At 35.7% G+C, this 27835-nt stretch overlaps 1 protein-coding gene across 1 annotated transcript in view; it reads right to left on the bottom strand.

The window, feature by feature from the left end:
- Positions 1 to 373: 373 nt before the first annotated feature.
- KLHL13 (kelch like family member 13) overlaps positions 374 to 27835 on the bottom strand; it is a 76964-nt gene continuing 49502 nt past the window's right edge. Inside the window, exons 4-9 of the mRNA XM_082770801.1 lie at positions 23713 to 23854; positions 20797 to 20929; positions 20369 to 20565; positions 14736 to 15531; positions 7482 to 7595; positions 374 to 6183 (exon numbers count right to left, since the gene is read on the bottom strand). Of these exons, the coding sequence (XP_082626927.1) occupies positions 5696 to 6183; positions 7482 to 7595; positions 14736 to 15531; positions 20369 to 20565; positions 20797 to 20929; positions 23713 to 23854 (1870 nt within the window). The 3' untranslated portion in view covers positions 374 to 5695. The remainder of the gene's footprint in view (positions 6184 to 7481; positions 7596 to 14735; positions 15532 to 20368; positions 20566 to 20796; positions 20930 to 23712; positions 23855 to 27835) is intronic.

Raw genomic sequence — 27835 nt, 5'->3', positions numbered from 1 at the left:
GTGCAGAAAGGGAGCCTTACAGGCAGAGACTGAGTAAACCTCACAAGCTATTGCTCTACCCACTCATTAACAATTTATATACAGTATTTTTTTTAAAAAAAGAGCTACGTAGGCATTATTTGCAGACTTATCTGAAAGGCTAAAATGCTCAAAACTGAAAAGAAGTTAGAAAGCACAAGCTACAATAATATGCATTTAAATGTCTGATCCAGGGTAGATCTGTTCCCCACAGCAACTTTTTTTCAGATGTATTCTGTTGCTAAGAAACAGGAGAACTCATCTTTACCATATGTAATGATACAGCATGGGAACCTGCACCCATTAGCAGGAGTTGCATGACTTTGTAATGATATGGAAAGCTGTCAAAAGCTGGTGGTGAAAAATTGCAATGGTTATGAGAAATCTGGAATTGTAGACTGACAAGCACTACATAAGAAACATGGGAAGTGGAGTCAAGTGATCAGTGGTGTTTATTTTTGTGGATAAAATACCTAAGGAAAATTATTTCCACACTTCTAAGAGGTTACAAGCAATGAAATGAAAATAGAAAGCTTTTTACTTTTTTTTTTTTTTTAAGAGATGTTTAACAAGGGAAGAAAGACAAAGCTATTAATGTAACAAAGGCCAAGTATTTTGGAACAATAACTGAGAACACATTAACGTGGACTGGTTTTAAGTTTTTCCTTAACTCATTGACACTGTTCTGAGAGTTAGCATTTAAAGTCTGAAGTGTTCCTACAGTTTTTTGTTATCGTGTTGTGCAGACAGCTGAGTGTAAATAAGCTTGCTCTCCACTGAGGTCTGGAAAGAATGATGAAGTTCTGAACCTCCTGCCTAAAATTTTTATATGGGCATCAAAGAGAGAAAGGGCAGAAGCAATGGCCAAGAAAGTTCTTTGTTTTTGCCTGTAATCAACCAACAGTATGGAAGATGGGATAGGTTCTTTTACACTTACCGAGAAATCACAGATCCCAGCTAGTGCAGAATGCTGCAGTTAAGGGAGAACACCCACTGCCCACATAACGATATAGCCCAGTCAAGAGTGCAAGCAGGTATGAACAAGTGAGGTCTGGTTCATCTAAGCCAACTTAAAATTATTTAAAATAATTCCAGACAGCCTGAGAGAGTTCATTGTCCAAAATAAACTCCTGAACTATGCCAACTCAAAAAAAAAAAAAAAGCTTTTCTCTGCCTACAATTAGAGTTTTACTCCTCAAACTAGCTTTGTGTGTTTCTAGTCCCCAACATTTTAATCCGAGATTTTTTCACATTGCAAACTGAATACTTCAAAATGGAGAAGAAACAGAGCCCTGAATAGAAAACTTTTTAACGAGTATGTGGATAGTCTGATGGCATGTAGCTTGTAAGGAATGGAACCTCTCACTCCTGCTCCAAGTTCACAGAACTGTTACTCATTTAATGAATAAAGTGAAAAACAAACAGCAGCAATAAATACTCCCAAAAGATGAAGAAAAAACATTTAGGATCATAAATAATATACACAGGAAGAGGAAATCCCCATTTCATATTATCCCTTCTGGAATGTCAACCATGTAGGGGTCCTGCTTAGCACTACTCTCAGGTTATCTGGGCTTTCATCTACAAACTGCTTGGTCACTAAGCAACTCTGGAAAACTCCTGCCTATCCTACCATTATTGGAATTCCTGACAAAAACTTGCCATGTTGTTTTAATGGGTAAGACATATTGTGGAACAAATCCCATTGTGTTTCACCCTGAATAGGCAAATAGCGAGCCCACCAGAGTTGGACAGCAAATGATAGAGCCTACAGGCTGAGAAAAGTTCGGAGTTTAACACCAGAACCTATGAACCAACGCCAGTCAGTGAAGTCATCCCAGTCCCCTCGTTTGTTTTCAGGACTGTGATCACCAGCTGTCAAAGATCCTGCAACAGTAATGGGACCAAAGAACTTCATTATTAAGCAAAGTATACATAACTCTGCTTTTTAAGACTTCTCTGACCTTATCTGCGTGCAAAGGAATAAACATTCACATTTTGGCTTACCTAAAATGCACACATAAAAATCTGAAAACTTACATATACCATGCAAGTAACACCTACATAGAGCATGGAAATCACAAAGTGCTATGTAAGAAAGCCTTACTCTTCAGATCTCTGGGTATCTATTACTACACACAGGCTAAAATGCCACAAGGTGCACTCAATTAGAAAATGGGAGAGGTATTCTCCTTCAACAAGTATGCACCTTTTTACTAGGTTAAACCTGCTTATATAACTGATTCCCAAGTACATACAAGCTAAATTATGATTACATTTATTGAAAAATACTACATGCCAGCAGACTATTTCTTGTGATGTGGTCCTTACACCAAGGGAGAAAAGCTTCAGCTTTATCAATTCTGGTTAGGAGCAAGAGATGCCAGCTACAAAACAAAAATTAAAGAAAAATGGCAGTCAGCAGTCAGACACCAATGCAAAGATGCAGTAATTATCAGCTGAAAATTAAGTAGTAGTAACAGTTAGAATAGAGTGAACTTTGCAAAGAAACTGCTCTGTAAGATTTCCTTGGGTTTTCCATTTTCTCTTGCTGTCACTTGTCTTATTTCAATACATTACACGTGGGAAATGTTGTCTTGAATGTCTTGAGTTGTTCAAAGTACTGTGTTTCATTGCAAGAATATCAACCAGATCTTTTGATGAGCTGTGGATGGAAGAGAGCACTTCTGGCATTTGCTGCTAATTGGGAACCAAAAAAAAGTCCAAATGAATTCCAAGATTGTAATGAGATTGTAATGTGGATCTGACATAATGAAGACAGGGTAGACAGCTCCAGTGGTTCTCCCCGCCAGCACATTGAGGCAGTTTTATTCACATTCACATCAAATAGCTACTAATTGCTTTTTACCCAGATGCTTTTTTAATTTAGATACTGTAACTACAAAATAGGAGTATTCAAGATCCATGAGAAAAGAAGGGGCTGTTTATTATCTGGGCACTGCTGGCACTAGATGCTACAGTGGGCTTACTCTTCATAAAAACAGCTTTACTGAATTTGGAGACAACATATGCTACAGCTATATGCACACCTGCAGTTCCAGACTCAGAAACAAAGGGTTTGTTATGGTATGGTTAAGAAAGATGTAATAGGCAAAGTAATTTCATACTGCATTACAGAAGAAAACAGTTTGCAGTCTCTGGCAAATCTTTGATGTTTGCTTTTCACACCTGGTGAGTATGTTAACTAATGTCATTTTGAACCCTTTAATCCAGAGGGAGATATAAAAATATTCAAAGATTAAAGATTTTATTGAAGCACTACATTTAATCTATGCTGTGTCCAACACTGATGACAAAATGATGTGCAAAACAAAAATCCTCTGCTTTAAGTAGAATAGATAATGCATCACTAAAAAAAATAAAAATAAACCTCTACTTTGCGGCAATGTACCAGCTCCTGGGTTATTCTCAAGGTTCAGACAAAACTTTGATGTCCTGACCTCTAGCCACCTCTTAATGGAGAGAAACCACCCAAAGCCTCTCCATAATGGAGAATATCAGTGAAGATACACAATTCTAAGGAGTGCATCTCCTCATCCCCAGCATACAGACAGCATGCTGTACGTTATCCAAGAGGAATCGCAACTACTTCAATTACTTTACTGTTTAATAAAATAGAATAAGTTGGAATAAGTATTTTAGAGGATTTAAAGTCAAGCAGTCTCTAAAATCCTGTATCTGACTTGGAAAAAATTCATTAGCATGTAACACATACTTATATGACTTGCATACCTAAGTGACAGAGCAACATTTTCCTATCTAGCACTTTGCACATCTGAAGTATTCTTAAGGTGACAAGTCTGTTCATCTTGACTGGCTATTCTCCAGGAACATCCGTCCACTGATGTAACACTTCCACCTGCAACGGTCTTGCACAGCTACACAGAATTAAGATTTTTTTTTTCTGAAGAGAAGGAATTGCTTTCAATTTTAACCAAAGTAATTATTAAACCTAGCGCTTATGCATACATTTTGGTAGTGGTCATAACTGGTAAACTAGATAAAGAATAAATATCAGGATTTCCAAAACTGACACCATAACAATACTGCTGCTTGATTCATCAAGCAGGGACAAAATACAAACAGCATGCTCCCAATAAGTCTATTAAGCTTTATGTGGTTATTGGTAATAGGTAGCACAACAAAATAAGCTGATTTAAACAATTTTCCTCATATGATTCCGCTATAACCATGTTTGTTAGGAAAAACACTTGTAACATGATGGGAAGTTTAGGACAGTCACGATGGTATTAGCCTTACATAAGCACACAGAGCTACAGTTTGTCAGCAGTGCACTATATTTTGTAGCAGATAAAAGATTTCTGTAAAATTTGCACTGCTGCATACATAGGCAGTAGCTCTCCATGAAAAGAATTAAGACAGTTTTTTGTGTTTTGTTTTTCTCTAGTCCTTAACAATAAAATGGACACATCAGACCAAAATAGTTTCTTAAAAGTAGGTCAACATACCCATTCACGATCATTTCTGCAGTGGTTTCCTAGCAAATTAATCTACCCACACAGATATACGTAATGCGTATCCTGGATACAGTGAGGCAGAGAAAGAAAACCAAATACATTAATGAGGTAGCTTAGACTGAATAACTGCAGTTAAAAGTTTTATTGAACAAAAGAACGTAAAATGTGGTAGTCCAAGTTCACTGAGCAAAAGCAGCTCTCCTGCTGAAGCTGCACTTTGTGCTAAATAACCTTATTAACTGAGACTATACAGAGGACACATTATGCAAGTTATCTCAACAGCAAAGGAGAAAAAGATTAAATTTAAACTGATGGAAAATTTCGGTCAAATTCAGTGGCTTAAGTTAATGTTTCTAGCCCTTATCTAACTATATTCAGTACAGGTGTACAACAGAATATACAACTGCACTGAATTCCCATTTGATATAGTGTGTGCTCCCATGTTGGTGGAAGCCAATTCCTGAAAAGACATGAATTAAAAATACCCAAATATTTTAAATTTTGTGTTTGAAGCATCACTCAACTGACTCAGGAAAAACACTCATGTTATAAAAAACTCTCAGCCTCTACAAGGTCCAATTCCTGTATAGTACTAATATTTTAAAATTAATTATTTCTCCCCTCTGCCTAAGAAACTTCGTATGCTCTGAACAAACCCACGTCAGGTTGGTAAACAGATATGTCAAAAATACTCTGTGAAAAGAGGGAGGTAGCTCAGGCCCCTTGGCAACCTTCTGTTATAACTAACATTGATGTAGTCTACCTCCCTTTGTAATCTGCAGTTAAAAAATGAAAGAAAATGGATTTTAATTATGAAATTTAGTGAAAGAATGAGTTCAATACAAAGTCTTCAAATGTGACTCACTGGGCTTCCAAATTAAGTTGTAAGGTACCTCACACCCAATACACAACATTAATAACGTACCTAATTCATACATTTTACAGACAATATCTTCCCATTTGTTAAACATTTGGCTCGTGTGAGTACATGTTTTTTGTTAACCACTTGACAAACATTCTAGGCCAGACAAACAGCACAAATAATGTCAAAGTCTTTTTTTCCAGTAATTGTACCAAATGCTGTAGGCTAAGCCTAACAGAAACTACTGAAGAAAAATAATAGACTCCGTGATGCAGTGCAAAGGTGTTACTACAACATCGTAAGTCAAGGGATGTTTCTAAGGTGCTGAAAGAGGAGATTCTCTAGACGGTGACCCTGTATTGTCCTCTGGTGGGAAAACAGTAAGAGTGCAGGCTCGAATGCCACCAAGTGATTCTGGAAGGTCAAATACTTTATGCCACTCATCTTTTTCTGGATCATATTTCTGAACTATTTCCACCATACACCGGTTATTCCAAGAATATCCTCCAACAACATAGATTTTATTTTCAAAGACAGCAACCCCAACATCACTTTGCCCACGTAACATGGCAGCAATTGGTGTCCACTGGTCTAGAGTTGGTGAATAATATTCACAGCTTAGAACATCATCATAATCACTTGTTCCTCTAAAGTGATTTCCACCAATAACATAAAGCTTGTCTCCTACAGTACACATGCAATGCAGACCTCTGACGGTTGTCATCGGAGCTTTCTGAGTCCATTTGTCTGTGTCAGGGTCAAAACACATAAGTTCCTTTTGGAAAGTGTCATGTGTAATTCCACCTAAAGAAATAAGACACATTAGAATAGTCCTTACACTAGTAGCCAATAAACAGCAAAAGCATACACTCCAGTGAATGAATTGTCTTCCCTAGAAGTTCTTCACATTGCCTTAGATTAGTATCTGATACTTACTCCATTTCGAATTACATTTTTAATATACCTTGTTCTTTTAAATATGAAAAGAGAAAGGAGACGTGCTTCATTATACAACATATGTAACAGTGCTTAATTATATAAAATGCTACTGGCAGATTAAAAGAACAAAAAATTGTTACCCATGCTTCATTTTGCAAAACGTTGTCATTTGTTTTTTTTTTTTTTTTAAAAAAAAAAAAAACACACATTTGTTTGGTTTGCTGGTTATTTCATCATGAAAACAGGAATCCATTTCTTTCAATTTTTGATTCAATGTTACTACATTTTAAGTGGTCCTTACCACAGAGCTTTCTGAAGAAAAACTTAATGATAAAGAAACTAATGACAAAGAAACAACAAAGGATTGATCTTTACATTTACTTTCCTTAAAACTGCAGTAGAACATACACAGGGTTATATTCTCCTTTCACCTTCTCCACAATCACTGAAAGGACAACACCTGTGGATGACAGCAGATGCTAACCTAAAAGTAAGTATTTAGAACAATGAGCTGAAATCATAGGTGTGGGGTCTCATCTTTTCCATCACTGATAGAAAAATAAAGTTTGAATAGAGCTAGTAGAGATCACTGAGAGACTGAATCTTTAGAAAATGAGCAGATACCAGTCTTTCAGAAAACCTACTTCCCCAGCTTAGGTAAAAAACAGAATGAAGCTATAACCTGAGTGATGCTTAAGACTATGAATACTATAGTGAAAGGCTAATGAAAATAGTCATCATTTGTAAACTGTGGTTAACATTACAACTCATCCCTTTGTCTTATCTGCCTTCGCAAAGGCAGATGCCTTTCTTCAAAGGATTAAAATATCCAGTGCTTTCAAAAATGCATCAACAAGGATGTGTTTAATGGCTACTGCCACATTAGTGTATGTGCTGTTGCTATCAAAAATGTATTCTGACAGCTAAAGTGAATAACCGCTTTGCAATTAAAAGCTGTTATTCATTATATAATGCATAACCTAATAAATATATATTTTTCAGACTCCTCAGTATATATGGTATTTGACTGGCTCCATGTGAAGTTGTGTCACTACTTAAATCACAGCAAACATATCGTGACCAGAGACTAATTCTTATCGTCTCCCATGAAATAGAAAAAGTTAGGCAATTATTTGATAGAAATGGCATGATTAATTATTTACCTGAAATATACATTAAACCTCCATACACGGTTCCAGCATGACCATAGTGGGGTTCATTCATTTTTGCAACATAGCTCCATTCGTTCATTCTGGGATTATAGCATTCCACAGTGGCTGTTTAAAACAAATGAGAATATAGAAAAGTTGAATCTAGCACAAGAATTTGGCTTTCAGTATAGTAGTAGTGGCATTAATATATTCGTAAACAGAGGAAGTATCAATGGGAAACATTGTTTAGCTGAGAAAGTGTCAAAGGAATTACTGAATATTATGTATAGAAGCAGTACAGAAAAAGCCTCAAGCTTTGTCCCAGAGGAACAAAAAGGAATAAAAAAAATCTTGCTTTCTTGCCTTCCACTCATCTAATTCCCATTCTTACTTGACACGTAATCTGGCCAACTCCTGAACCCTACCAGAGGTACAGCCATGGGACACCAGAGAAAATGGTGATTAAGATGGATGCATTCAGCTTTTCTACCCCTTCTTTTTGTACAACTGACTCTGATGCCTGCTGTAGAGAGACACAGGGTAAACTTGAAACCTGTCTCAAAGAGACTCAATAGATCTGGCAGACAGAACTTTCCAGACCCATTTATTCAGTAACGTTCCACTCACACAGAAAATCAGGATTGATGTTCTTAACATTTCCACGTTGAAATGGTATTATGCCCTCAAAAGAGGGAAGCAACTGTTGACTAAAAATCTGTTGTCTTAGCAATGTTTTGTTAAGTATGTGTACAGCAACATACAGCACAACATATGCAGACCACTAATTCAAAGTTTACAACAGCCAGGCTTTAAAAAATACAAGATGAAACACCCGAAACACAACTGAAGCTGTGACAGGGGACAGTCAGGCTGGATATTTTCCTGGTCAGGAAAAGGTTCTTCACCAAGAGGGTGGTTGGATACTGAAATAGGCACCCCAGGGCAGTGGTCAGGGCACCAAGCCTGCCGGAGTTCAGGATGCATTTGGAAAATGCTCTGCTCTCAGACATGGGGTTTGTTTCTTGGGTGATCCTATTTGGAGCCAGGAGTTGTATTCCACGATGCTTGTGGGTCCTCACAGACTTGGGATTATTTTATGATTCTATGACTTCAGAAAGAAGAGGCACCTGTGTTGACACACAACTCTATTTGTGCAATATTCTTTGTGAATTGGAACATTAGAATGATCAAGAGATTTATCAAATCAGAAATTGTGAAGGGTAAAAATAATTGTGAAGTTAAAAAGAAACCCAGAATCCAGGCATCCTTGCAGAAGACATAGTTTCAAAGGAGGAATCTTCTCCTGGAAGTGGGATGGAAAAGATGCAAAGTTCCAGCAAAATGTCTACACAATAAGCACAGAAAAATACTGAATAATGGATCTGAGCAAGCTATAGAGACTGACGGCTTGAATAGTACTTTATGACCAGAGGGATAAGAGGTCCTGAAAAAATATAGTGACCTTATGATGCACAAAGCAACTACCAATAATTGCGTTATCTTAGACATATTAAATCTCATTTTAAATAATTAAGAATCAGATTCTAATGCATGTTATATAATGCTTAATCTCTGAAGAGAGATATTTATGGACTATGCATGCAAATGTAATCTGTCTGAAACTGGCATTTTACTTGCTCTAGAACAAGCTTTTATTCAATCAAGTGTAGAAAATTTGAGCCAGCTTTAAGGAATGGTGACTTACAGCCTAGGATTTCACATCAACAGATAAAAAAAAAACAGAATCTTGACATTTTAAAGGCAGAAATGAGTTACAATGGGTTCAGCATAATATAAGGTTTAAAAAAAGATGTTGCACAAGAAAACTGCTAAATTGTTACAGCACACTAGATTTTTTCACCTTGCCCCCCCCCCAAAAAACAGGAGCCGAAATATAAATTTATACGATGGGGAAAAAAAAAAAAAAAAAAAGATTTAAAGCAACTGGAGTAAAATGTCTCTATACACTACTGCTGACATGATAAAATTGATTTAAAAGACCTCCCCAGAATGGGGAAGTTCCCATGTTTCCTCTAAGAGATCACTGAGCACTTTTCCTAAAATCTAGCCCTTTTATTATTGCAATGTCCTAACTCAGACATTTGAAATGAGTCTCAGGCTGCATTTTGCATTACACATACAGATAAAAGTCTGCACAAGGAAAGGTAAGAAAAAGCATTCAAGCTTTCTTCTACAAACAGAAGTTAAAACATAAAAATCAAGCCTGACTTTAAAATCCCAAATCTCTCCTAAAATGCTTGGAATTTTTCCCATTTGACATCCTTCAGAATTTTTATATCCATCCCCGATATACATGTATACTGTCATAATGCCAGTGAATGCAGAAGACAGAACCTTGACCAATTAAGATACGTATACACTGAAATATGATTCCGCAAATTACACATGCATTTCGATCTGAGTTGTGTTTCTGAGATCTGGGATCCTGGCACCACATGCAGTATTTGTGCAATCCTCAAATGTATCTATGTTCTTTCTTGTGTAAATGTATTCACCCATTCCAGTATTATTTCCTAAAATTGAGAGGTCCTTTTTACTCTGCTCTATTTAGCAATCAGAAAAACAAAGATGTGCAGAAATTTCAAGAACAGAGAAAAACAGATCTGACGTGCAAGTAATTATAGCTGTCCCAGTTCTACCCTGACAGCAGACCCTTCCAACCTGCTGTTAGCTGCCATGGCACACCAAAATCGTTCGGTTTGCTTTCACAAAAACAAAAGCACCCTCTTTCCCACGCTACTTACATTCTGTACTGAGGTGAGGAACTTCGATTTCAAATACAGTATAAAGACAGGAAGAGCAGAGTATGTACAAAAATAACAAAGCCATCAATAACCACAAAACTGCAATGTAACATGACATTCAACACTAGACGACTGCTGATCTTGCTCTGCACTATGGACTCCGTTTGAGAGAATCCTTAGCCAAAATATCACTTTAGCAAGAGAAGGTAATACATGAAGAATTTGGTATATACTACTTTACTGACATCACTGTATCATCATGTTGTAAAGACATCAGTTGTTTGAGAAAAAATGCAACTGTGTCCCAAGATCCCTCATTTCTGCTGACGCTTCAAAAATTCTCTTGAACATCACCAATACAGATAAAGAACTGCTTGACACTATTTCAGATAAACCATCCAAACTCAAATCTTGTGTCTAGTGTGCTCTAAAATAAAGCTAATTACTTCTGAGCTGAAAAAACCCTACTGTTCTTTTTGGGTTATGTACATAGTTGTTTCCCTGCTAGGTCATTCCATTTCTCTCCTTTAACAAGATCTCCCAGTACACTGGAAGAAGAAAATATTTAAAATTCCAGTTATTACTTAAAGGTGCCCATTATTTTAACAGACATCAGAACGTTTTGTATATCATGCTTAGACTGAGTACAGTTGACAAAGCACTCAAAAGAACTATTTTATCGAACCCAACTGTATATTTTATATAGGATGAGAGATTAATCCATTTCTCAAAAGCATGAATTATTCCAATCAGTTTTTACCTATGTTTTAACAGGGGAACTTCTGTTTGTTACCAATAATAAAGGAAAGACAGGCCACATTTTAATAGAATTAAGCAATCTCAAAAGGACACAAAGCTTTGGCAGTCCCAAGGGATGCTCAGCCTGCACTCACTTTATAGTGCCATCTGTGGTGTTATTTGAGGAATATATAGATATTTCCCATTTCTCTGTCAGTAGCTTGTATTGTGTCTTGAGGTTTATTACAGCAGTACTTAGCAACTGTGTGTGATGTCCAGAAACTTAGGATCTTCATTTTATTATATTTTCTACAACACAACATGCTTCTAAAGAACTCAAAGCTTACTTGGTTAAATTAAGCAAAGCCCCAAGTAATTTTGCCCCTAGCATAGTGAGGAGTCACTTCAGCTTATATAAAGGGGTCCTTTAGCTCACACTTCGATATTTACAGTACTACACAGGCAATAGAGAGCCCAACAGGGTAGTAATGTAAATTTTTCTTCTTACCCAACATCTAAAATATGAATGAGTAGTTGCTTTTTTTTTTTTCTTTTAAACATAATCAAAGAATTGCTTGATTTGAGAGTTAAACATCATCAGCATAGAGGCCTTGGGCCGTGATCTACTGGGTGGCATCCCCGCCCATAGCAGGGGATTTGGAACCAGAAGATCTTTAAAGTTTTCTAACTCAAGCCATTTTTATGATTCTATGACAGAGGCCACCTGATAACTAAATGCCTCTCCAGTTGTTGGACCAGGAGTCAAGAGAGCACATAGCTGTTCTTCCCTAAGCTATGAGTCATCTGCTTTTACTGCAGCCGTGAAGGTGGTACCAATGACAGCCCAACATACTCTAAAGTGCTTAGGAAAATCCCACATAGAAAATCTCAAGTAAGGAGTAAAATGAAGTATAACAAGTAAAACAACAGCAGAGCCTGAAACATCAGTACCTAACTGCGTAAGTTTCCTAATAAATAATGAAAGGCATGGCTTCTGCCAGCATCAGGCACCATAACTAAGCTCCTTGAGAAATAATAAAAATTTACTTTTTTAAGATGGGAAAACAGTATCTTGTGCTCTGCGCAACTAGAAATTGTCTATGACACTGCTTCTTGAATATCTCTGTGAACCACATGTGTTTTTGCCTTTGTCTCCTTTTCCAATAAGTCTTTTTATGCACACCTGGTTTCTCCAAGCTAGTCTTGGAGTGATGTTCTCTCTGCCTTCTAGTAATACCTTTGGCAGGTGCCTGCTGTGACGTTTAAAAAAAAAAGAACAAACCAGAATTACGCTAAAACATCCTAGGACTGGTACATACTTTGAAGTCTGAATTATAATTCCAGAATTCAGTATATTTCAGATACATTTCCCATACTTTGTTGCAGGTACCACATACTGTCAGTTTACTCGTCCTTACCAATGAACTGAATTTTTCTTGAAGTGTCATGCATTGTTAAACAGTAGCAGTTTATTACTGTGAAAGCACATACTGAGTTTACAAAGCGATATTTATAGTTCTCAGAAGATTAAACATTTTAAAACTGTTTTGGAAATACTTGATAAAGAACCTCAAAAAATATTTTTTATTCCAGTACTTCTTCCAGGAGGAAAAAAATAAAAATCATTTTATTAACTTTAATCCTTTGACCCTTTTCCGTAAGAGCTGATCTTATGTGAAGCTGAATTCAGGTTTTTGTAATTTTTCCCTCTCTTACAACAGATTGAAATTAGTTTGAACTCAAGGGCAAGTTCTTTAATACCTGTCCAACACACCTGACCTTCTCTGGTATGAAAAGCTTGGAGTTTTCCTCATCTAAATAAAGTGGGAAGTTAAAGCTGGATTTCATCTTTCAGCTGTCAAGGTTTATGAAAGAAACATGAAAATGAAAAGTGACTTGCCTCACAATTAAGAAGAAAAGAAACAAGACCCAAATCAAAGCATGAGACAGCTATAACAGTTAACATTCATCGAGTGCTCTTCCCATAGAGTGATCCAATGAGGTTTTCCAGGCCTGTGTGGAAATCGCTGCAGCATTTTAATGATATCTTTACAGAAGAATCTTAGGTGATAAATTTTGTATTTTAATTAAAGTTGCAGAATGATATTGCTTGATCTAATAAAAACACTGCACTTAAAGCCTGTTTTATATGCAGGTTGCACTGGCTTGGTAACAACTTACCAACTTTTTCACTGGCATTCTTACAACCCTATTCTACTTAATTGGTACAATATTGGTACAATACAGAAGGTTAATCTGATTATCTGCTATTAATTCACATCAGTAGAAAATAGCTCAACAAAGGTCAGGTTTTCTGACACTCAAGATAACAATACATACATATTAGTTTCAACTTTTTAGAATTATTTTCAGGTATACAAAGTGACGTGCAAGAAAACCTATGAAAATCTCTGTATTTACATCAGAAATTGGCTAAAGAAAACGAATTTTTGCAAAACTGTTTCCAATGTTTTCTGAAACCAGAAACACTTTTGAGGTCTAATTTCATCAGAGAGATCAGATTTTAAACTGTGAACAAAACTAGCCCAGCTCTGTCTAGTACTAGCAGAATACAGCATATTTCTTAAGAAATTTTGCAATACGATCATTAAAGTGTTTATCTGAAAAGCAGATATGCATTAATTAAAAAATTAAGCTGTTGCCGCACAAATTAGGTTTATTATTGTTTCAAGTAAACGTTTCTCAGTATTCTGTATCACTGTATTTGTAAAAAGCAAATCTTTGCAACAAGAGAAACCACCACAAAGAAGTGATGAGACACAGCTGAGTATTGGGATGAAAGCAGCAAAGAAAATAATGAAATGTTACATCTGTACTAGATATTTTAGCATGCTAAAATGCTACACACAATCACATTTCAATTTCAAAGCACTTAGGCAAATTTACAGTTGATTTGGGTGCAAACACTATCAACTTTGGAAAACATGGACCAACATGGACCATCCTCTTTCTTAAATTAAAAGATACCATGTCTCTCTTCTTTGTTTCCAACCACCTTTATTTCTCTGATTGTGTGGGGGTAGCAGTGGAGGCAGAGGTGAATAAAATGAATAATCATTTGGCAAGGAGAGGAGGGGGGGAAAAAAAAAGAGGCATCAAGTCATTTATATTAATGGTACATTACCTTGTAAGATCATAGGCAAAATAGAGTATTTTTAGTAGTTAAAAATTACAGAATGTCAGAACATCTAAATCTCATTAGCTCACCTTTAAAAAAAAAAAAAGTAACTAAAATTTAAAACTGAATGTTCCAGAAAGTTTGGATCTTACAAAATGCAAACTTCCTGTAATAGTCTTTCATTTAAAAGGCTCTCTCCTACGAGAGGAAAGAGCAGTTTTGGTTTCCCAGCTTAATTATATATTTGTTACATCATGACTATATATATATATATATATATATATATATACACACACACACATACATGTACACAGTTACACATGCAGACACACTGATGACAAAGTTGAAGAGACTGGATATTTTGCATTGGTATGTATTTTGCATAAGATATGTATTATTTGCATAAGATATGTATTTTATTTATTTTTTTTTTTTGTGGAAGCCCTTCTAAAATGAGTTGCTAATGGTATCCAGACAAATTTCTCTAAGCATTTTTGGGATTTCCAGAAAGAAGCTGAATGGCAACAAATTCAATTTGTTTTCTCTCCACCCATTCAAAGGGCAGCACAGCATTTCAAGGCCTAAAAAGAAAGGCAAGAAGTCATACTTAAGACAAATGCTTACCTAGCTCGCCCGCTGCGTTTCGACCACCAACTGCATACAAATGTCCTTTGAGGGCACTTAGGTGGAAGAAGGTACGCTTCTCATTTAAAGATGCGACTTGCATCCACTTGTTATAGCGAGGATCAAATCTGAAGACCGTGTCAACTGCTGTCTTTCCTTTTGTGTCGTAATTGCTCTGTCCACCAACTACATAAAGAAAGTTTCCAATCACAGCAATGCCATGCTGGTACCTTGGTGCATCCATGGGAGCTAGTGATTTCCATTCGTGGGCCTTTTCATCATACATCCGTAATTCTTTGCTCACAACCAGTTGCTGCCTCAGCACTCCCCCCAACGTTACCAAGTGAGTACTGTCTGATCGAATGGCAGTTCTTTCTGACTGCATAACTGGTTGCATGTATGGCATCATTTGGTAATTGCTGGCTTCCAAAAGCAAGTTTACACAGGTGTTGTCAGTTCTCATGAAGTCCACTGTTTGAACATAGTTAATAAGATCCTGGGGTGTCATCAAGGGAAATCTGATGTTCTTCATTAGCTTTGCAGCATACTCCATCCGAGGCTCCTCATACCGCAGCCAGCGACAAGCCGCCTTGAAGAGTTCAAGTTCAGTGCAGTGCTTAAGGCTATTACTTGAAAGCACAAAGGCAAGACGTTCAAAGGGGAGTTTCACAAATTCACCAGTACTTAATAATGCAGGAAAGTTCTTCAGGATGAAATTATTAACATATTTATCCACTTCTGTGAGATTGTATGTGTTGGCAATTCGCCCAACCTCAACACAGTTCTCCAATGAAACCTGTTAAGTAAATGGAAAGAGGGATCAAAACACTTTCTTAATTTGGTTTCTAAATGATAATGTAGAATTTAATGAATACTATAGAATCAGCAACATTTTCAACACTTGAAATGCTCAAGGTGGTTTATATATGAGCAAATAAATATTCAATGTGATGTATATATTCATGACCACAAGGGGAGAGCCAAGGTATTCCTTATTTTGAACAAAGAAATGAGACAAGTAACAAGCAGATGGCATATATTATGTCAGATACATTATACAATGATGATACATAGCAAATATAAAGCACTCTGACTTTGAAATATTCTGCAAATGTCTTCGTAAGAAACATTGAAAATACAGTTAAAGGAATGGCGATTAGCTCAAAGTTACGTAGAATGATGAAAAAGTAGGGCTTTCCATTAGACATTTCCAACATTATTAAAGCTTTTATTATTATAACCTGTTTTCCAAAGGAAGGTAGGACCTGGTTATCTTTGTAGGTCCCTTCTAACCTGGGCTGTTCTATGATTCTATAATGCTGTCAAAGAGAATGACACAGCTACCTCTCCAATTCTACCTATTTTGGACAACTTATTCCTTAGAAATGAATAAAATTGCATTTATGCATCTTTGGTAAATTAAGATGGTACTCTTACAGAATATGTTCAAAATTACATACATAGCATAGTCAAAAATAACAAAGCTAGCAATTTAAGATAATGAACATATTAGGATTTCCCTTAAAAATACACAGCACGAGATAATCTTTATTAACGTGGATCATACCAATTCAATACTTGAATGACCGTATGTTGGTAACCATACCTTTTACGGTGCTGCTGCATCTACCCTTATAACATTTTAGACTCCTTACATTTCTAGGGCCACTCAGCATTCAAGGCCAGGGGAGAAAAACAGACGGGAGGGACGGGACATAACTTAAGTGGGACTTCAGTGAACCCAGTCACTTCACTTCTGCAGGCTCTATGGTACATATGCACAGCAAGTCAATTTTCAGACTCATGTTGAGAATTGCAGCTTTTTTGCATTCAATATTCTGGCCCAAGCTTCACTTGCACATGCTTTAAAGTCTCCTTACAGATTGAGCCAACAGCATGTCAGTCCTACTCAATGCTGGCAATTTCCACAACTTTTTTTTGTGATTCTACTATTTTTAATGCCAAAAAAAAAAATTTAAGCTGCCACATCTTTGAATTACTTTCATGTGTGCATGTATATGTATATATAAATACACACATGTAAGAGTGAGAACTATGACCTGACTGCAGCCTAAGAATACAGAAACATTCAGTTTTCTGGCCATGACAGAGTACTGTATAACTTCAGTCTGATCACATTGCCCTTTAATAATGGGCAATTCCAAAAGTTAGTAAGTATAGGAATAGCAGATTTTTTTTATTCACTAGAAACTGATCTCATTTTTCTAGAATTAAGATCTGCAGTCAACAAAACCTTCATTCACAAGTCTTGAATCACCTTCTTAAAAATCAAAGGATCTGGATCTGATTCTTTATCTTGTCTATAAGAAACGCAGACTGACAGGATCTTTATTATAAAATATCTACACCACACATACACAGAAATTATTTTTATATTAGAAAACAGACCACATTGTTTACACTAAAATATACTCATATCATCTAGCAATGCTTATAAAACATTCTCTGATGCTCAAGAAACATTTTGATCCCTCTTCCACCTGTTTTTAAGAGACGGTATCACACTTATTTCTGTGTATTTCCTTTTAGGCTTTGTAACTTATATTAAGTGAATATTAGAAGTAACAGTACTGTAAATTAAGGAAGTGAAACTGTACATTCTTCTGAAATTTCTATCAAGCTGAATAATAAAGGAATGAAAAGATAAAGGAATGAAAAATCACCTGTTAGCAAACAGATGACATATTATAATGCAACTTTTAACAGGGGCAAAAGAAGTTATGGCATTTAAAAACTTACTTTTGAATACATCTACTGGTATCCAATTATAGAGATGCAGCATTTTCTCCATGTCAAGATAAGTAGAAATGTATTATTGCATATAGAAAAGGCATGCTTGAAATCAAAAGATCAAGCAAAAAAGGTACAGATTACATACCATCGGTACTTGGATTCTGGTTGCAATGAACTATTTACATATATTGTGGAATGCATGCCAATTATCAGGTGCCCAGCACAAAAGGCTATTCTAAGCTTCTCCCAGTGCTTGCATCCAGTTGATGTATTAGCATAATTAAGTTATACTGTACAACTATCCAATCGAATATATTCCTAGAATGTCTGCACTTGAGTAATGTGTCAAATTTCTCATCGTTAGTGACAGATGACCATCACATTGACAGTTTCCAGTGCCCTCCAACTTCTCATAGAATTTCCCTATAACGCTTTAATTAACCTAATGGAATTGCATTGTACTCTGATTATTTTATTATTATTACTATCATTACAATCACATGTACTACCCATTAGGCTCACAAAATCATGCCCTTTTTGGCTTACTAACAAGTCTACCACTCGCCTCAAAACAGGATACCATATTAAATATTTTCTTAAAGTTTACTTCCCTCACCAGAAGTGCTATTATCAATATCACTGTGGTCTAAGACAATGCATCATGCTAAATTATGTTGCCAAAAAAAGTTGTCAAAAATATACACTAGAGATTCTGAAGTCCTGAACCAAAAAAAAACAACCCTTCAACAGAAGGGAATGCTATAGTCCCTTCCACTTAAACATTCAAAATTAGACAGGGTTAAGTTACTAGAATGGTATTTAAACTATTTTTGTTACAGCAAATTAACAAATTATTCTCCAATACATTTGAGTTACGTTATGGTACTTATGAGAGGTGTGGAAACTGTTCTGTAAGGAAGTCAGTCAATCAGGAGTTCATCAACAAACAGAAGGAACTGCTACTTCTGGAAATCCTACTGAAGTGAATGGGAGGAATGGAAATATCAGACAAATATATAACTTTATACAAGAAATCCAGTAGCTAGTGAAGATATTCATGCAAAACAGCTAAAAGCCATCGGGACAAACACCTAAGCAACATCCTAAGAAGTTACAAATTTTAGATAAGACTTATTTAACTTGAGCGTTGACTACTGTGCAGAGCAGCTGCTCATTCACATTACTCATTGCGATTACTTATTACAAAGCAGAAGTAAAAATTCCAGAAAATAAGAAGCTTTTCAAAATGCTGAACACAACTATATTACTACAGCCAGAAAAAAAAAAATGCAAGAGTACTTCCCCCTTAAAAAGCAGTTGAACTAATTCTTTGAAATTGTGAAACAATCACTTCAAGCTCTGTTAAAAACTTAGTTGACTATAGAACACTACAAAACTGGATACAGAGCAAAATCACAGTGAATACAAACACCCTGGAGAATAACTCATGTGATATTGCACAGAACATCAATATTCAGGCATCTAACTTTTTGTTTCAATGACTGTCAGACTATGGAGCATTTAGCATGGCATTTCAAAGAGTTTAAGATTAAACAAACTTACATTCCCCTGAAATAACTATTTGTTTTGTGAGCTTCCATATACCGAAGTCCAGAAATAAGAGTAGGCATTTGACCAGTTCAGAAAACTGAGTTGATCAAACTCCTACTTTAGAAAATGTGGATTTCTATAGCAGCTGGGAGCACCAGCCCCAGAGTTAGATCCCACTCTACCACAAAACTGAAACCATTTTGCTCCGATTCTCAATTAACCAAGACAGACTTCCAAATACTGAGACCTCAATATTTGAGGATTCTCTAGTTTAATACTCTATTAATACTCTATTTTAATACAGAGAAAACTGCAGAAGTGTTCTAACATTCAACTTGAATGAAGCTTCTCTAAAGCACAGACTCACAACAAAAGAAGACATGAGTACTCAAAGAGAAAGGGAAGGAAGAGGAAAAAAAAAGGTTATCAAAGCATTTCCCACAGACAGGGCTCACGACCTGAGATTTTAATCTCAATAATAAAAATTAGCAGTGCAACACTAAACTGTAAATAGACTGCTTTGCAAGTACAGTATACTAGTTTGCAGGGCGAACTTTTTATTTGTTCTAACTGCGTACAATCATACGTGCTACAAGCTCCATAAATATTCTTCTTTTAAACAAAGAGTAATAGTGACTGAGGAATGCTACTCTGGGGGCTGTTCTCCACATATAAAAGTGCTTCATTTAGTCACTGTGAAAAGACATTTCCCAGTAAGCATTCAAAGCCATACTTTGTTCTAGCAAAATATGGAAATCAACATTCTCATAGCTACCGTTCTAATATAACAATGTTTCTGTATCATCTTTTTTTTTTAAGTATACTATGTCCTCTAAAGAAATTACTAAAAGGGCTGACACCAAGTTCAGTGGTTTACAACGATGATGATGTGAAGATCTCTGTGATAGTCACAATTATGAGCACTCTACAAAACACAGTGGTTGACTGTTAATACATTTCTTGGAAACAGCAGACAGATCTACCATTTTTTTCCACTTAAACTCTGTAAGTCCCATTCTTATGGCAGGATATAGAATGTGAGGGCATGAGCTAAGATACTGAGTAATGAATCAGATCTATAATCACTATGCCATTACTGCAACACACTTGAGGATTAGAAGAATTTTAATGTGGTATAATATTGATATCAAACTTATACTAAACATAATGGTCAGAAGAAAAAATTTCAAAATTAAAATTCTGTGAATCCAAAATACAAACAATGTCAAGACAGACTTAATTTTGACTTCTGTATAGTTTATGTTTTTGTGATTAGAACAATGACAAGTCTTTATTATTGTAAATGTGGAACAAGAATTAAGTCTTACCCCAGAGATAAGAAACACTTTACAGAAGTCCAAAACAGGTAAAATCTGCAAAAAGCTAGCAGCTTCCAGAGTGTCTTGAAGATTGTCCATGTTAAGGGAAAGTTTTGCGGTATAAATGAAATCAATGATCTTCTTTAGGCCTATTTTGTTCACACCATGAAGCTTAATGCACATTAAGTCCTGTTCTTTCATTCCTCCTGAGAAAGACGCATAGGTAAGTTTATATAATCATTTTGATTGGATTGAAATAATTTCATAAATTTGTACAAAACTAAAAAACAATTTTAAAGTTTAATTCACATTTAACAGTAGGTAGACTCTTATAGCTCACAATCTTGGACTTATTCTCCCACATCTCTGAACATGTGTTTGCGTGGCCACATGACAATTTAGAGATAGCTATATGCATTACTAACAAAAAACACCACCTGTGAACATAGCCTTGAAGTAATCACTTGCAGAAGCCATCATTGCTCTGTGAACAGGAAACACTTCATCACCATCTCCTGGAACAAGCGTCACATCACAAAGCAAACCTTCCACTCGCAGTTGGTCAAAACCCTGCAGGGAAAGCATAATGCAAAGCATCCATTTGATTTGAGAGCAGTGTAGAAATCTGTTTCACCTTCCTCATCTATATACTTATTTACTTACATAAGTACTGTAGCTCGAAGAAGTCAAAAGGCATTAGTTGTCTCTTACAATCATAACTAATATATTCAATGATAGTTATCCATTGGAAAACTTAAGCAGAACAATTATTTTCTATAAATGAAAAAGGAATACGAAGTACCCTGTGCCTTAGAAAGTAGCTTTACTCAACAAATAAATGTATTATCAGGAAGGAGTTTGTTTTGAAAGCCTGAACTCCAGCAACTGTTTAAAGATAGGCACTGCTGTTTTTTTTTTTTTTGTCTTACCCGTTCTGGACACAAATGCATTCTAGATACATTTCTGTTCCATGCTAGTCAATGATACCCAAATTAAGAATTTGCAAAATACTGGGGCATGAAAGGAAAAATGCCACCTGGTTCAATGGCTATCAAATTTATTACCAAAGCCTATGCGGCAATATTATAAAATAAGCTGATCTTCTCTGAATTATTCATGATGTCTAACTTAAATTTAAAAAAAAAGAAGCAATCTGAAGCCACAACTCAAATAAGATTTACCTCAAAATGTATTGACTGGGTACACTGGAAAATGCGTGGAATACTTGCTTTCTTTGTGCACTACAGAACAGAAGCTCAAACAAAATTTCCTTTGACCATGCATGTCATCTGACATTTTTTCAGTACTAACAGAAACAAATATTGCCTTTATAGATTTAACATGTGCAAAAGTCATGGCATCAGCTCCCGTAATTTTAAATTTAACATATATAGCCTTTAAGATGTTTTAAAATTACAAAGGTATGTAAAAACATTAATATTTGTATGACAAAAAAGAACAGTGCAAATGAGGAAATGAGTGATTAGCTCCAATAGATACCAGAAGCTAAACACAGCATGTGATATTTATCGCCAACCTTTCATACCAGTGAAAGAACATAACTCATGACAGAATTCCGCTGAACTGCCACAGATCTTAAGTAAATAGGCTGTAATTATTATACCAAACTTGCATGACAAAGAACTTCTACAAAACCTAAAGGGACATGGAGAACATTTACAATTTAACTTGTTCCAAAATTTACAGACATGGGGGACGTATGCACAGATGTCCAAGCTTCAGAAACTAAACCAAAACAATCACTAGCTTCTCTGAATAAAACAAAACCAAAACAAAAACTCACAACTCATTACTGTCCCAAAAGTTAGGCAATCTGTTTAAATTGGCAGCAAATTGAAAATTAAAAGAGTGTTCTCCAAGGAATTATGCCATACAGAAAAATCTGCACTCCTGAGAAGACTGCACTGGAAAGTAGCAAGAATTATGTAAGCTGTAGGCTCAACTCTGTATGCTGTGTAAAAGTACCAGCAAAAATGAATAGATAAAGAGACTTTACATTTAAACTCTTAAAGCTTCCAAGTGGGCAACGTTTTTATTCATTAGAAAGATATTCTACCATTGAGATGGTCTCCTCTGTTCCTAGACAGATTGTGACTACACAGACTCAAAAGTAGACTATGTCTAGGGAACCACGTTTTTTAAAATTGCAGCTTAAGATAATCATACATACACACACAATCTTCCAACCAGAATGTTCCTTCATATAGAAGTTAGCCTGGTTTCAATAACATACACACATTTCAGACAACCAGAACCATAAATCAACAGAATATCCAATGTTAGGAAAAAAGTTTCATAGAATTTGGTTAATACCATTTTGTATATATGAATATATTTTTGTTCGATTTCAGAGCAAAACCAATTACATGAAGCTGGTTTTCTTCCCTTTTGTAAGATCAATAGCACCTTCACCACGTTTGATTTTTAACTTTTTTTTTTTTTGTTAATATAGAACTTCTGAAGATTTTCTGAAGATTTAACTTGATTGAATAGACCAGTAAAACTGTTAGATTTATTGGCAGAAAGTATTTTGTCCCTTGAGAGAAAGAGATATTCATTTGTGACTAATACAAATTAATAAATTCACAGGCTATCTGCCACATAACACCAAATCTCCAATATATACGAACTGCAAGAACATGAAATGCATTCATTTAATAGCAGTTAATATCTCGTTTGCCTAGCTCAATGTCAGTCTGCTTAACAAGCCTGTTTGTGGCATATACCTATAAAGACTAAGAAAACAGAGTAGAATGCAATTCAGCAGAGAAAAGAAGTTTCCCAGCAGTAACTTGTGTGCAGGCTCCTTTTCTGCTATGCAGAAGTTGCAGGTGCCAGCCTTCCCAAGTGCATTCCCAGGACACTGTTAGACACAGCACAAGGCATCACACCAAACCTGGCAGGGCTTTGTCATCTTAAGGTCATGAAAAAGGAAGAACTCTCCTCGTTGCATCTTTAAGGCTGCTTTCACACAGAAGATAGCACAAGTGTTTGTCTTACCATTATATGATTATATTCATATACTGATTATATTCAGCTGAGTTTCTTTGATACCACTGTTACCTGATAGTTTAAGCCGTATTACCTCTTAGAAGCAAAAGGACTCCCCTTCTTACCCCCCAAAAGCTATTGCTAAAATGTGAATCTTTAACTGTTAGGAAAAGAAGTTACAGGCCATGTTTGCTTGTGGGCATTGCCAGCACAGCACACAAACATTTTTGAGACTCAGGAATGACAAGTATGGTAATTTTTTTCTTTTTAAGTACAGGCATTCTTTACTGTATCCAAAATTCTCAGTACATATCAATATTGACACAAAAGTATTCAATTACCTGTAATACTACAGAACTGTGAGTATTGCTGGTGAAAAATCTTGTGGTCCCTGTCTTCGAAGACTGTAGATGGGCAGACACGCCCATATCGCTGCTACCAAGAGACACTTTCATATGAGGATCCTCCTCTTCCACCAGAGATCTAAGAAGATGAGAACAAAGAAACTTTACGACCAAGCCCATTTCCATTAAGTGCTCTTGTATAATAAAACCACAGTCTTCTGGGGATGAAGAGTGACAGCATAGAGGCTATAGGTCAAGAAAACTAGTAGGCAACAGAATCAACCCTTCTTGGTCCCATTCAACTAATCTAAGAAGGTAAAGTGTTACACTGTCTAAACCGTGCAAATTCACAAACTTAATTTGCAGCTAATAAATCCAGGCCCCTCCCCCCAGATTAAGATACTTTCACATTATTTTATCGCTAAGTATGCTTCTAGTATTTCAGGATACTTGGAGGGGTCTCATCAAGTTCTCAAAATCAACTATTGCATTAGATCACCAAGGAACGCTAGAAGATTGAAACATTAAATGCAATTTTAAAGTTCAGTGATTTCATTGTTATGGCTTGCATTATCTTGCTCACACAGGATATAATAGCAAATATAACTAGTAGAGTCTCAAACAGTAACTTTAAGCTACTTTTAGAAATAAAATTAGAATAATTCTTTTAGGACATGATATCCAAAATTGTTGCTACTGCCAGCAACCACTTCATAATTTTAAGATTTGTTAGTGTGAAGTCAGTACATGTGTTTTTGATTCCAAGCAATTACTGTCTAAATCCAGGTAGAAAGGGCTAATTTTAGGAATAACTGTTAAAGAATTATAGCACTATTATTATCCTACCACTTTAATCTTGAGATGTAAATTAGATTTACATGAAGAGATATGCATATGAGATTCTAACTACCTTAGCCTGCAATTATTATAAAATGTAAATAAATTTCATCTCCAGAAATATTACTAGTTCCTGTAATTTCTGTGATCTAATGTACTACCTATTAGCATGAATACCGGTATAATGCATATATCCACAAAATTAATTAGCAAACATAAGCCACTAATCCATAGATAATGATATTAGTTATTAATCTCAAAATATAACCATGGCAATTTGAAATAAATGCTGCAAATATCAGATACAGACTTTTCCAAATTTTAAACATGCAGGTAAAAACATCAGCCTCCAAGCCAGTTTCAGAAATTAATTTAAGTAACAAGAACACAACTTATTTTTTCTTTTTCACTATTTTGACTGAGATCACTATAAGGATAACATGGGAACGCACAGTTGAAAAATAGTTTTTTCTTCAAAAACTGCTTGATTTCTTTTTCAGAAAAGATTTTTTTCCCCCTCCTTTTAGTACATTACCTATATAGAGCAGTTTCTGAAACTTCTGAATTATTCTGATTGCACTGATGTGCTTTGTTCAAACCCACGGTTACATAAGGTCAGCTATGAAAACATTCAAAACAAATTCACCATTCAACAGTGCACATTGGTTTCAAACAGTGAGATTTTATGCACACAGACATAACAAATTGTAGGAACAAGGGTACATCTAAATAGCTTTGACTTCTAATGTAGCAATCCAACACTCAGACATCTGAGAAAATTAATCAATGTGGATATACTGCAGCGTGCAAGAATTTAGTCATTTTTGAAACTGAACTCTCTCATAAAACAAATCATGATTTTTATACTACAAGGTAGATTTCAACCCTGTGTGCTTTTCAAATTCTTTGCTGTACAATAAACGCATACAACAATGTAATGTCGCAGCAAAGCAGTTGCTATCTGATGACCTACAATATTTTTGTTCACTTTGTTCTATGCTTTTTTTCCTTTCTTTTTTTTAGTTTGAATACAATCACATCAAGGAAAGAGTCTAACAATTTCCAAGGACATCTTGTCTTTAAATTTTACATATCTTTCAAAGAGAAGAAATATACGATAATGTTGGGAGACTTATGAGTGTGGGTGGAAAGGAACTGCAGATTCAACTTCCAGAAAGACCTTCCAGAAGTGTCAGATTAGATAGCTACTACATGAAGGGGCTTTTTAAAGATTTCTTCTAAACTCAGAAGAAAACAGAAGATGTACACATCAGTTAAGATCATTAGGGAAAAAACACATGTAAAATACTTGCTTGCCTGTTTCGAACAGGCTTTTTCTTCTGACACAGGCTTCTTCCAACAACTAAGAATACTTGATAAGGTTTGCAAACAAGGCAAAGACCTTGGCCATGATTCATTTATCCAACAAGGCAGTAACAATGGAAGCATTTTGCTGGATAGGCCACTACAGAGCATCAACATTTCTGTTGATGTTACATGGCTCCCTTCCAGCAGGTTCAACAACCTAGAAGTAACACAGCACCGCTATCTGTGCATGTACCTCCTCACCCAGAATGTGCCAACACTAGGCTGCTAATACAAGTTGCGGCGAAGTACTGGGAAAAAAAAAGAAAAAATCAGCATGCACCTGAAGTTCTAGGAGGAAGACGCTAATAAATCCTAGAAAGAGCATGCAGTGTGCAACTTCTACACACTGCCGAATAAAATGTGGCCTATTTGACAGTTCTGTAGTAGTGGATCTGGCACTAACATCTTGAAGCGTTTGCTAATTTTTAGTACAAGATTTATTTTACATGTGTCGGTGAAGGTAAATTACATTGAATTTTCGCACCTTTAACCTAAGAGGAAATCCGTAGCATGTGAAGCCTTGTTCCTAGTACACACCCAATAGAAAGGATACAATATATTTTAAAATAATTGCAATACTTAAAACTATATATTCCACATGACAGAGGTGTGGCTGTAAGCAGTTATTTCCCCTGCTTGATTTTCAGAACTTAACGGGTCTAATATCTATATCCTTCAATAAGCGCAGCAGCTCACAACTCAATGCTATTCTGCATAAGAGATTTTCACAATTTCCCTTCTATAATTGCTATTCTATAGGTACAAGAATTTGCGCACGCTAATTGGACATTAAAAAACCGAACTCCTACACTATAAAAATCAAACAATATAAACATTACAGTTCTATTCTCAAATATTAGTGTGGCTGCAATCGACTCTATGTGAATACATATAATACATATAAAGACAACCAGATTGTATTATTCTTACAATGGCTTTTGCTCTATGCTAAATAATGATAAGGCCTACATCATGTTTGATCACCTACTCCTTGCATCACCTGACAAAGTGTCCAACTGAATAGAAGAACATGCTGTCATAAAGATTTACTGTTTTATAAAGATTTACTGTTTTACTGAAATTAACTATCTACTCTAGCTGTATGCTGCTCAACATTTTTTTGATTTTGGCTTTTTTCCTCTGTGCAAGGTTACTAAAACTACAGAATAAATCTATTAATAATTTTTTTTTTTTAAAAACTTTCTCTCAATCCTATCCAAATAAAAACAAGGGGTGTTGTTGTTTTGTTTTTGCTGTGTTGTTTTTTTTGTGTTTGTTGTAGTTGTTGTTTGGTTGTTCTCTCCCCCCCCCCATTTTTTTTTTTTTTTTTTTTTTTTAATGTTTACGTACACACCATTTTTATCTACAGTTTCTCTAACAGTTTAGGAATGCCCAGAGCTCCCCAGAAAGTGACATTTGGAAGCTTGCTTTGGTAAAAGTTACAATTTAAATCAGCAATTATTCTGGCAACAATGCACTTATCCCCTGAATCCTAGTCTTGTGACATTCACTGAGAGAAAGAGCACTCCTAGAGTGACCAGAAATTATGTGTTTGTTATTGGCATTGTACCAGTTTTAACATTTATCTTGACATAAGAACAGAAATCCATTTTTGTAAGACCAAGTAAAAATGCAACAGCTCTTGAATACAATTTTGATACCAATGCACAAAGAAACAAAGACAAGTACCATATCATATCAGATTTATTTAAAGTTGCCTTGCAACAAAATTTCAAATTATTCAGAACACAACTTCTATTTTGTGGCCTGTAAAGTGGACCTTCACAAATAACTCCACCATTCATACCCAGAACAAATGGATAACATGTTTTATATCTAACTGAATTCCCAAAAAAGCCTGGTAAGTACATCTGCCACATTTGGATGCTGTTACCAAAGGTATTCTTTATATTCG

Source organism: Aythya marila (genome assembly GCF_965140915.1).
Source record: "Aythya marila genome assembly, chromosome: 13".
In the NCBI taxonomy this organism is placed as follows: domain Eukaryota; kingdom Metazoa; phylum Chordata; class Aves; order Anseriformes; family Anatidae; genus Aythya; species Aythya marila.
The sequence above is the reverse complement of the archived record's forward strand: the minus strand, read 5'-3'. Positions and strand labels throughout refer to the sequence as shown.